Here is a 12,786-nt window from a genome sequence, read left to right on the forward strand (position 1 = left end):
TGGGAAAAATGGGGCCTAAGTGATGACTTTACCAAGGTGGTTTTCCAAGGTGGGAAGAGAACTATTGGTTTCTGTTTCCCGACCTTGAATTCTTTTTTTTTTCTCTATACCATACATAGACCTTCTCTAGACCCACAGAATACAGACTTTAGAGCTAGAAGGTAACTTGGAGACCACTCAATCCAATGCCTTCTTTGGATGGGAAAATGGGCCCATAGAAATGAAATGACTTGCTCAGAAAGGCTACAGCTAATCAGTGAACAGCTAGGAAGAGCACAGCTGAGATCTGAACCGGGCTCTCCTAATTCATTCTGTCTCCTGCTTTTGCCTTCGCTGCCTCCCATACCTGAATTGATCTTTCTCGCTCCCCCCTCTTGGATCCCTTTTTAAGGGTCAGTTCGGATGACACTTCTGACACTAGACCTTTCCCAATTTCCCCCGTTGCTGGTTTCTACCCCCTCCCTCTCCGTATTATTTGTCATTTTTTATATTTGCTTATCTGACCACATCTGTCACCTTCCCCACCCTTTTGCTTAATGAGCGCCAGTGGCTTCCTATTACCTCCAGGTTCAAATATAAATAAAGTACTTTGTTTGACATTTAAAGCTCTTTATAACCTAGTCTCTTCCTAACTTTCCAGTCTTTTTATACTTTAATCTGCTCCATGTATTCTATGTTCCAGCAGCTTTAGAATTCTTCAAACACAAACACTCCATCTCCTACCTCAGTGACTTTGCTCTGGGGAACCTGTGGCCTCAAGGCCACGTGTGGCCCTCTAGGTCCTCAAGTGCAGCCCTTTGACTGAATCCAAACTTCAGAGAACAAATCCCCTTTGTTCTGCAAAGCTTGGACTCTGTCAAAAGGCAGCACTCGAGGACTTAGAAGGCCACATGTGGCCTCAAGGCCGCAGGTTCCCCACCCCTGCACCCCTCAGCCAGGGCAGCTAGGTGTCGCCATAGTGCACAGAGTGCTGGGTCTGGAGTCAGGGAGACTAATCTCCCTGAGTTCAGATCCAGTCTCAGACACTTATTAGCTGTGTGTGACCCTGGGCAAGTCACTTAACCCTGTCTGCCTCAGTTTCCTCATCTGTAAAATAAGCTGGAGAAGGAAATGGCAAACCACTCCAATATCTTTGCTAAGAAAATCCCAAATGGGGTCATGAAGACTGAAAACAACTGAATAACAATAACCCCCCTCAGCCTCTGCCTCTTAGTTTCTAAGTCCCTTCAAGACTCAGCTCAAATCCCACCTACTCTAGGAGGCCTTTCCCCATCCCCAAGTTTTAGTGTTTTCCATCTGTTCTGTGTACAGCTTGTATCTACCCAGCTATTTACATATTGTCTGTCCATTAGAACATAAGCTTCTTGAGGGCAGGGATTTTGTTTTTGCCTTTCTTTGTATCCTCAGATTCCTGGCACATAGTAAATGTTTAATAATTGAATTGTACCAAGACGTTTCTCTGAAGCAGAAATTTTATACAAATCAGCCTCTTTAGAAAAAGCCAAGTTCTGAAAGCTGCAAGGCCGGACCACCAAGCCCAAGCTTACTGTTTTCTCTCTGAGCCTCAGTTTCTTCATTTATAAAAAGAAAGAGTTAGTCTGGAGGATCTCCAAGGCCCCTTCTAGCTCTGCTATTTTATGACCAGAATGGCTACCTTTCTTTTCAGCTCTATTCTTTGGTTATCCAGACAGGTGTTAAGGAAGGACCTGTTTGATAACTATTTTTTAAAGACCATTAGGCTTAATGACACTAAGTGAAGTTTTGTTTTTTTTTTTTAAAGGCAGCCAGTGTAAGGAGGTTATCTGTGGAGCTGGCCAGGAAACCCTCAAAGATCCAGGATTGAGATCTATTGCAGAAAGCGGATTTTGACTCCTCCATGATCTCTCTCACTGGAAATATTGTATACACCTAGATTTAAATGATGTAATCAGACCACTGAGGAACAGCAGCAGTAACAGGCCCAGAGGACCTTAGTTTTTGATCCTACAAGGATGATTCCTTCTTGGTGGATTATTCAAACTGACTCCTATGCTGCTCCTAAATCCTTGAGACCTAGGACACATTCCTTTGCTTTCCATATCTCGTCTTTCCAGAAAACCAGTCAAGAATTAAGGAGTACTGGCTGGAGGGTGGGGTGTGAACTATGGTTTTCTTGACCCTTAAACCCTGCCCTTGCTGGCTAAGCTTGGTGTTGGATAACTGCACTGCTGAATCTAAGGAAAAGATGGAGAAAAGTCAAAGCTCTGGCCTGTCGGAGATCAGGTTCTACACCAGAGTTGCCACTTTCCTAGGAAGCAAATTCACCTGAAATATTTGCTCTGCAGAATGTAACAGAGAGCTAGTGGTATAGTATTATAGAATTATGGGAGTGTGATGTGGTAGAAGAAGCAATGGCTCTGAGTCATAAGTATTAGATTCGAATCCCACCTCTGACCCTTATTACCTATATGACTTTGGGCAAGTCACAGCCTCCCTGGTCTTTAGTTTCCTCATTCCTGAGGGCCTTAATTAGATGGTCTCCAGGGTTCCTTCCTGTTCTAGATCTCTGATCCCACTACTAGCCAAGGCCTGAGACCACAGGGCAAAGGGTGACCAAGAAGGAAGAGGAGTTTCTTTATCAGTGTAAGGAATACTTCCATCCTCCTCCTCCTCTCTAGTGAAGATGACAATGCATCTGGCCACAGAAAGGAAATGACAAAGATAAACATGTCTAAATATAATTCAGGGGAAGAAAAGTCCTAGTATGGACTTAGAGTGGTTACTGTTTATTAGAAAGTGGGAAGAAGCCCTCCCACGGAAAAACCAGAGGGGCCCTTCCAAGCCAGGAGGCCTCCCTGGGGCCAGTCTCCAGCCTCCAGGCAGTTCTGCCTTGGGTCAGTTCTGCCTTGGGCTATTCCTATGTCATTCTTTCAGTTCTCCAGGGAAGGAGATTTCATTCAAATCCAGACAATAAGCATTTATTGAGGCATCTCCTCCAGGTAAGTAGTTGTGTTTACAATCCAGCCCGGATGATAAAATGAAAACACTGAAAAGCAAAATTCCCAATTAAATCTTTGGTTATTTAAGATTAAGAAAAAGAAATACCACAAGGCAGTCCCCTGATTAAGTGGCAAATGAATTCTACCTATCCTAAGTTCTGTCTCCCCAGAGTCTGGTCCTAGAGGCACAGGCCATTTGAGAAGTGGAAGTTACTGTGTTTTGCATTGCCCAAATTGGTCCAGCTGCAGTTTAGGCCTATTCCTCCCAGGCGCTGTCCTTAATGACCAGCTATTCTTCTTCTTCTTCTTGTTTTTTTTTTTTAATGAGGAAATCATGGTTAAGTGACTTGCCCAGGGTCACACAGCTAGTAAAGTGTGTCAAGTGTCTGAGTTCGGATTTGGACTCAGGTCCTCCTGACTCCAGGGCCAGTGCTCTATCCACCTTGCTGCCCCATGATCATGATTCTTGAGTGTCTTTGTCTATCATGAAGCCTCCATTCCAGTGATCCAGACCAGTTAAACTCCTTATTAGCATCTTCTTATCTACTTGCACAGCATCAGCTCCATCTCCACCTCGATCATCTCCAGCCCTGACTTCTCTCTTGACCTACATTTCCCACTGACAATGAATCAGACTCTGCCTGGATGTCCCATTGGAACCTGTTAGTCAACGCCTCCCAAATCAAGTTCATGGGACCTTAGAAGGGGAAAGGACCTCACACAACCCCTCAAGTATACACTATTTAGCCCAACCCTTTCATTTCGCAGATGAGAAAATCGAGGCCTAGAGATGCTAAGGGACTTTGTCCAAGGCCGCACAACTATTAAGCACCAGAGACAAGACATGTTGTCTCAGATTCCAGAACCAGTGCTCTTCCCAGTGTAACACGGTCTTCATATTGGCTCTCATTTGAATATTTATACTACCAAACCTGCTCTTTGTTTGCCATGAATTCATTATTTTCATCAGTGGTACCACCAATTCCAATCTCCTATGTATAAAACCTTGGAGTTCTCTTTGATTCTTCCCTCCAATATCTCACATTCAAGTGTTTATTAAGTCCTATTGACTCTACTTCAACAAACTTTTGGATCTGTTCTCTCTGCTGCCATCCTGACACACACTATCACTACCACCAGCTGGAACTACTGTTAATACCTTACTAAGAGGTTTCCTATGCTCTCTGCCCCACCAAAAAGCCTTCACACCACTGCCAAACTAGCCTGCCTTAAACATAGGTCATAGCACTCCTTGACTAGAAAAATCTTTGGTAGCTCTCTGTGGTTAATTAAGTAAAATTCAAAGTTCTTCACTTGGCACCCAAGGCTTTCCTCAATTTGGCATCACCCTGCCTTATCTTGCATTCAGTTTACACACCAACCAAACTGGACTAGAGGTAGTTAGGTGGTGCAGGAGGTAGTGCTGGGCCTGGAGTCCAGCCTCATTCAAGAGATAGGCTCTATTATCATCCTCATTTTACAGATGAGGAAACTGAAGCAGTCAGAGGTTAAGTGACTTGCCCAGGGTCACAGCTTGCAAGTGTCTGAGGGCAGATTTAATAATAATAACAAAGATAACAATTAACAGTTATAGAGTGCTTACTATATGCTGGGCACTGTGCTAAGCCCTTTACAAATATTATCTCACTTGATCATCAACAAATCTAAGAGGTAGGTGCTATTATTACCTCGTTCTATGGATAGGGAAACTGAGGCAGACAGTGGTTAAGTGACTTGTGGTTACACAAGTTACACAGGTTACCCAGGGTCACACAGCCAGTAATTGTCAGAGGCCAGATTTGAACTCAGTTTCTCCTGACTTCAGGTCCAGTGCTCTATCCACTGTACCACCTAGCTGCCCTTTAACCCCCTAATGCCATCCCAGTCCCCTGGATCATGTCCAGTACCTTATTTCCCACATGCCACTATTACCAAGCAGACTGTCTAATCCTTTCCTATTGTACCATTATGTTTCATACCCAGTTATCTGTCATGAGGTTGTTCTATAAAAGAGAGTAATGAACATCTCTTTATCTCCACTGGAGGTGGAGCAAGACCAATTAGCCTTAAATTGCAGCAGGATATATTTAGTTAGGATAAATAAAAGAAAGAGCTTCATGTCAGTAAGGTGTGCAGGGGGGAAAAAGAAATCAGATGAATTCACTTTAGGGAGGAGGAGGAGGAGGAGGCCTGGAGAGGAAGGCACATGGAATAATCAAGAGATGCCCATAGGTTTGGAATAAAAAGCTTTGCCAGGATGCCAGACAATTACTTGAATGACCTCTCAAAAGCCCTTCGAGCTCAATAGGCCCATGTTCCTAAGAACTGTGACTGCCTTTGCTAAGTGTACCAAGACACTCTGAGCCCGAAGTGGCCCCGAATGTCACAGGCTCAAGATGTATACCTCCTGCTTCACTGAGGCCCAAATATGAAGCTAAGTTTGCCTCTCACTCATTTATATGACCTTGAGAAATAATCAGGAAGACCTAGGAGCTGTATGGGGGAGAAATGAGGAAGATGAGTCAATGAGAGTATCACTAAATGTACCTAGCATCATATCTCTAGAACTAGAGGGGAGCTTGGAAGCCCTGTGGTCCAACAGCCTCATTTTACAAATGAGGAAATTTAGGCCTAGGGAAATGAAGCAACTTGGCCAAGGTGACCTACACTTTGAGAAAACCCAGTCAATCTAAAGTGACGAAATCTAGGAAATTTGGAGGGGATTGTTCACAATACAAAAGGTTTCACTGCCAGGTTATAGAAAGCTCCCCTAGTACACTTAAACCAAAATTTTATTTATAAAACTCAACTTCTATACGACTTTCTGGGGACACATCTATCATGCAAAGCACTAAGGGGTATACTTGTGAACAGCGTCATGAATATTCTTCTCTCTTACTAGACAAGATCCCACTCAGTTGGTGTCAAATATGTGACTAGCAATTTTTCTTTCTTTTGCCCATGGCAAGTCCCACAAACCCTTGTGCAGAGCAAGGTGTGACAGCTATATTCCTATAGTCTTTTACCAGTTAACATGAGTCATTAGAATGGATCCATGGCTTGTTCCCATGGGAAAAAGATTCCCTGAGCTGGAAATTGAGGGTGAGGAGGAGAGAAGTTGCTTATCAGCTTCGGAGTATGAGGAAGCATTACTGTACATCACTGGGACAATGGCTGCTGCATTTGGGGTCCCCACCTAGTTCATCTTTCCACACTGGTCTTTCGCTTCAGTCATCAACCACTCCCTGGCATCTTTGTGGACTTTGCCTCATGCCTGGGGATTTCTTGACTCTATGGTCATAGCTCCTGGGGCTTCTCCTTTTCCCTTCTCCTTTTCTCTGGGTAGAGAAAAGGATATTTACAATTTTAGGGCTGGGTAGCAGTAACACTGCCAGTAAGGGCTGCTATTTAAACATATGACCCAATCCAGTCTAAAGAGTCCTTAATTTTTAAGCTTCAGGTATCTTTGATGTCATTGTCATCATCATCAACATCATCATCATCATCACCTCTTCCTCCTCTTCCTTCTCCTCCTCCATATTCTTCTCCTCTTTCTTTTCCTCCTCTCCTCTTTCTTTTCCTCCTCCTTCTTTCTTTTCATCTTCTCTATTTTCCTTTCCCTCTTTCTTCTTCTCCCCTTTCTCCTCTTTTGTCTTCTCCTCCTCCTCTTCTTTCATCTCCTCCTCCTCTTCTTTCATCTCCTCCTCTTTCTCTTCCTCCTCCTCCATCTTCTTCTCCTCTTTCTTCTCCTCCTTTTTCTTTTCATCTTCTCTTTCTTCTCCTTCCCCTCTTCCATCTTCTTCTCCTCCTTTCTTCTTCTGTTCCTCCTCTTTCATCTCCTCCTCTTTCATCTCCTCCTCCTCTTTCATCTCCTCCTCCTCTTTCTTTTCCTCCTCCTTCTCCCTTTTCTCCTTTTTTTCCTCAATGTTTAAAAGTATGACAGTCTGTATGACAACTTTATTTGGAAGGAAAGATACCTGCAGAACTGGGCCAAGACACTTGGTAGCCCCAGGTAAGGTCTGAAAATTGGGTTTCTTGGCTATATGGCCCAGCAGGGACTCTGAGCCTTCTCTGTAGCACACACAGCTTGACTTATTACTAAACAAAAGCCTATATGTAGTGGACATTAGAAGTTTCTGGTATTGAAAATGTTCATTTCTGCTAAACAAATTGTGATACATAAATGTAATGGAAAATTCCTGTGCCATAAGAAACAATGAATATGAGGAATTCAGAGAAACACAACTCTTTTATCAACTGAAACTGAGTGAAGTAAGCAGAACCAGGAAAATAAACGCATGGACCTCAATGACACAAATGGAAAGGAGCCTTTAAATTGAACACTGTGTAATTATAACGACCAAAACTGGCCCTGGAGAAGGGAGGGGAAAAATGTATCTTCCTTGCTTCTTTTCAATAGTGGGGGACGATGTGTATAGAACATTTCATATACTGTTCAACTTGGCTAGACATGTGGTTAGTTTTGCTGATCTACCTTTTTTCCTTTCTCTTTTAAAATAATTGTTAGGATGGCTTCCTGGGTAGGAGAAGTACAAAAAATATATTTAGAAATGTCGGTTATATAAAAACAAAACAAATCAATAAATTGTTTCAAAAATGTGTAAGAAATAATATTTAAAAGAGTCTCTTGTTGCAGCTCCCCCTGTGCTACATTCTCCCTTGTCTCTTATCCTGGTTCTACTCCACGGTACTTTGGAAGACATCTTTCTTGTCCCTTCTTTTGAATATGTTGAAGGAACATTCTCTCTTTCCCTCTCTCTGCTCTCAGCACTCCCCTGGCCCACCAATGGCTTACATCCTGCCCCTGAGGGCTTTGGCTTTCTGCTCCTCTTCCAGGTTCCGAGGTGGTGTAGGTGGAGTCATCCCTTCATTCAGACAACCCGTGGGGTCTTTCAAGCTCCCTCGGTAAGAACCTCCTTCTAGGCTCTGAAAATAGAAGGAAAGACACTCTTAGAAAAGTGTATACTGGAATAGAGTTGCTTCATTGCCATTCCTACTGCCCCCCCCCCACCCCCCACATCGATTTTGTTTGCACAAAACCTTTTCAATTTAATGTAATCAAAATTATCCATTTGTGTCCCATAATACTCTCTCTTGTTTGGTCATACATTTTTCCCTTTCTGTAGATCTGATAGATAACTTTTTCCATGCTTCCCTAATTTGCTTATGAAATCACCCTTAATAACTAAATCATGTATCCATTTTGACTTTAACTTGGTATATGGTGTGAGTTGTTGATCTATACCTAGTTTCTGCCCAACTGCTTTCCAGTATCCCCAGCAATTCTTGTCAAATAGTGAGTTCTTGTCCCAAAAGCTTGGATCTTTACATTTATCAAACACTGGGATGGTCATTTACTATATTGTATTGTCTGGGACAATTAACTCTTCTGTCCCAAGCAGTTTCATTTATGATTTCTTGAAATAGAGCTCTGGAAAACCAGGCTTCCATAAAGTCCATTGGGATTCAAATGGAGCTACTTGACTATACCTTAAATCCAGATCACTTTGGCTCTCATTGATTGGCCTATAATAGGTCCTGGCCCAAGCCTCCCTTGGTCATTGGTTGGGTTTGATAGCTCAGAGTGAGCATAAATAGCAATTGCTTCTGTTCTGGCCAGAAACCTTGAAGGTCTTTCCCTCCCAGATTAATTTTTTTTTTGAACAAGCAAACTAGGCCATCTTTTGCTTCATTTCTTATATAGCCTTAAATCACTGAATGGCTGTTGTCTCAGACAAACTGGGACCTGGGAAAGACCTTAGCTTAAAAAGACCAAGTTCTCCCCCTGCATCCTGGGTGATCTTCAGCTGTCCTGACCTATGTCTTGCCACTGGACTCCACTGACTTTGGAGAGAGTGAGGCTGATAACTATGCAAACCCTGCTTCACTTAAATCCAATTCACTTGCACGTCAAGATATCACCCTCCTGATGTCATTAGTCCTCTTCAAAAAAGGACAAACAATAACAATTGTGTACCTAACTATCCTACTGATCTACCACTCTATTTCTTAGCCAGTACCAGACTGTGTTGATGATTACCACTTTGTAATATAGTTTGAGATCTGGTATGGCTAGGTTACCTTCCTTCACATGTTTTTTCATAATTCCCTTAATACTCTGGAACTTTTGTCTTTCCAGATGAATTTTGTTAGTATTTTTATAGCTCTATAAAATAATTTTTTGGTAGTCTGGTTGGTATGGCACTGAGTAAATTAATTTAGGCAGAATTGTCATTTTTATTATATGGTCTTAGCCTAGCCATGAGCAATTAATATTTCTCCAATTATTTGGATCTGACTTTATTTGTGTGAAAAGTGTTTTCTAATCGTGTTTATATAGTTTCTGGGCTTGTCTTGGCAGACAGACTCCCAAATATTTAATACTGACTGCAGTCATTTTAAATTGAATTTCTCTATCTCTTGCTGCTGGACTTTGTTGGTAAAATATAGAAATGCTGATGATTTTTGTGGATTTATTTTACATCCTGCAACTTTGCTGAAGTTGTTAATTGTTTCAACTAGCATCTCAAAATCAACATATCCCCCCCCAAAAAAAAACTCATTATCTTCCACCCCCCAGATAAATTTGCTCCAATCCTCCCACTCTCCAAATTTCCTTATATCTGGCGAAGTTGCCACCATCTTTGTAGTCATCCAGGTTGGCAAGTTTAGCGTCATCCTAGACTCACTTCCCCTATATCCAGTCACTTGCCCAGTCTCGTTGATTTTACCTGCCCAGTGTTGTAGTGGAAGGGGTGCTGGATTGGCAGTCAGGACACCTGGGTTTGAATCCCAGTTATACCACTTATTACCAGCATGACCTTAGGCCAGTCCTTTTGATTCTGTGTAATGCATTTTCCTAATTTTTAAGCAAGGGGGTTGACCTAGATGACCTCCAGGGTTGAGGAGGGGAAGGAGATTAGGTGTAGGAAGTGGCACCTGAGTAGCAGAATGAATAAAACCCACTGCAGATGGATTCCAAAACATCACATCAGAAAACAATTTCAAACCCTCCACCCTCAACTTTTTTCCTGAAGTAAACCAAGAAGAAGACCCTTTAGGGTATGTGCAAAGAAAACCAGAAGGCATAAAGGAAGAAAGAGGAGGAAGTAAAGGCTTGGATAATCAATCTGCCCTGATGTGAAAAAAAAAAAATTAAGGATGGTTAATGCTTTCCAGCTAGCAAAGTGAAGCAAGCAAAATTGTTTCATTCAAATATATTCAAGAAACACTGATTAAAACTGCTATGTGCTAAGTGCTGCTGCTGTAAAGGTATAAAATAGCACAATTCTTGCCTTCGGGGATCTTACAGCCTGTTGGGGATGGGTTTTGAGGAGAGTCAACCTAAGCATAATGCAAGGTAAGATGTAAGTGGGGAAGAATTAATCAGGCAAAGGAGAGATCCAGACAGTGCCTTTCTGGTCTTTTATTAAGGGGCAAAACCTACCTTTGGCCCCAAATCTCAGGAATGCACATAACAAATTTAGGAAAAGGGTGTCATGTGTTCTAGGACTCCCATCAGAGCCCATTTGTTCTTAGCTGTCATTATTTATATATATATACATATGTATATACATTTCATATATATATATATACACACACACATACAGAGAGAGCAAGAGGGAGAGGGAGAGTGAGAGTGAGAGCGAGAGAGAGAAGAGGAGAAAAAGAAGAAAAGAAAAAAAGGGAAAAAAAGAAAAGGCCAACCAGAGTCTCTATTTTGTTTAAGACGAGAGGACAGAGATGAAGATAGGTTTCAAAATTATGCCATGAGCAGTCTTTTCTTTCCTTTCCTTCCTCCTCTGAACCTTGAACAAGGTACCAAATAAAAACACATTCATTAATTCCTGAGAACTTCTTTACGTGGGAGAAAAAGAATAGTTTGGTCTGCTGCTAGACCCAAGTATCTCTCTCCTTACAGGTATAAACTTTTCTGGGTGGCTGCCACAGAATCAAGCAATTCCAGGCATGCTGGAGCCTATGCTAAGGCAGCACTCCTGTGTGCAATGAAAATGCTCAAGTTAGAAACTTCTAGGCAAATGACATTTTTATCTTTGTGATTTTATTGCTTCCTGAGAGAGGATGTATGAGAAGGTAGAAAGAATACAGACTTGGGAATTAGGAAACAGGATCTACCTCAAACTATGCTGTGATTGCTACATTTAAATATTTAAAGCGTTGTTGTGTAGAAGATGGGGAAGCTAGGTGGTGCTGTGAATAGAACACAGGACCTGGAGTTAGGAAGACCTGAGTTCAAATATGACCTTAGATACACACTAGCTGTGTGACCTTGGGCAAGTCACTTAACCCTGTTTGCCTCAGTTTCCTTATCTATAAAATGAACTTGAGAAGGAAATGGCAAACCACTCTGATATCTCTTCCAAGAAAACCCAGATGGGGTCGCAAAGAGTCAGACACAACTGAAAATGACTGAACAACAACAAATCAGACAGGGAATGGACTAGATGACCTCTGAAGTCTCTCCAAACTCTAAGATTCTGGGATGGCCATGTGACCTTGGTCAAATCACTTTGGGTCTTTCTTGGCCTTGTAGCCTTGTTTGCAAGCCACCTGGAGAGAGATACATGAGGCAGCATGTGCCAGGCAAGTCAAACCACCATCATCTTGCCATCATCTCTCCTCAGACTCTAATGGAAACGTCCTAGGACTCTTAGACCAAGAGCCGTGGGAATGTCAGTATTCCCAATGCCACCAGTCCTGCCTCTAGCCCAACCCCCATAGTCATCACCAAGGGGAAAGGTCATTGTGAAGAACGAATTCCCCTTCTTCATCACCACTAACAACAACTGCTATCCATCTGCCACCAATGGGCTTATAAGTGTAAGAGGCTTGGGAGTGTCAGACCCCAAGTCCTTCTTCCCTCACCAACATTATCCATGGAAGCAAATCCGGTGGAGAAGGAGCCAGCCAGCCTCACCTACTGTCACCCACCAGGCAGGCAAGCCAGTCTAGCTGAGGCAGCAAGGCACACAAGGGAGAGATGGGAGGTGGCATGTGCCAGGCAAGCCAAACCACTGCCAGCACCTGGACCAACAAATCCCCTCAAGACCCTGATGAATATAGCCCAGCACCCTGAATCCAACAGCTTGGAGAACAACAATGCTTCCAGTCTTCATCCTGGGAAACAACTCCTCTAGAGATGCAGCCCGACAAAATGCTCCTACAGGTACCCAGAAAAGAAAGCTCCTGCCACCAAAGCCCTGGGCATTATCAAATGATCCAGCATCAGCGACTGATGGTATTTTTTCCCCCAGTGGAGATGAGATTAAAGAAAAGGCATTGACATCTGCTTTGCTGCTTCACCCTAAGGATTCTGGGACCTTTCCATCTGACTTGTAGCTGAAACCTTCCCCATGTGTCATCTCCCCCTTTAGAATATGAGTTCCCTGTGAGCAGGGGCTCTTATTTTTCTATTTGTATTCCTAGTCTCACACAGTGCTTTGCATAGAGCAAGCACTTAAATTCTTCCTCCCTCCCTCTCTTCCTTCCTTCTTCCCTTCTTCCCCTCCTTCCCTCACTCCTTCCTTCCCATCCTTTCTTTCCTCATTCCTTCTTCCCTCCCTCCTTCCCTTCCTTCCATCTTCCCTTCCTTCCTCTCTTCCCTTCTTCCTTCAGGGAAGGGTTGTGATTTGAGGTGTTTTCCAGCCCAAACATTCTCTGGTACTGTTTTCTTGTGTTTTCTCGGGTCTCTGCTACTTCTACCTGCAAGATCCTGGGTAAGTCATTGAACTTCTTTAGAACTTAATTTCTTCATTTGTAAAATTGG

The 12,786-nt window shown here is 42.8% G+C and overlaps 1 protein-coding gene across 4 annotated transcripts in view; it reads right to left on the bottom strand.

Moving 5' to 3' along the window:
* Positions 1-12,786, bottom strand: part of KALRN (kalirin RhoGEF kinase) — a 182,230-nt gene that overhangs the window by 86,735 nt on the left and 82,709 nt on the right. For all 4 annotated transcript variants that reach the window (XM_036747492.1, XM_036747490.1, XM_036747491.1 and 1 more), the window contains one exon: positions 7,795-7,925. In XM_036747492.1, the coding sequence (XP_036603387.1) occupies positions 7,795-7,925 (131 nt within the window). The remainder of the gene's footprint in view (positions 1-7,794; positions 7,926-12,786) is intronic.

Source organism: Trichosurus vulpecula, chromosome 2, assembly GCF_011100635.1.
Source record: "Trichosurus vulpecula isolate mTriVul1 chromosome 2, mTriVul1.pri, whole genome shotgun sequence".
In the NCBI taxonomy this organism is placed as follows: domain Eukaryota; kingdom Metazoa; phylum Chordata; class Mammalia; order Diprotodontia; family Phalangeridae; genus Trichosurus; species Trichosurus vulpecula.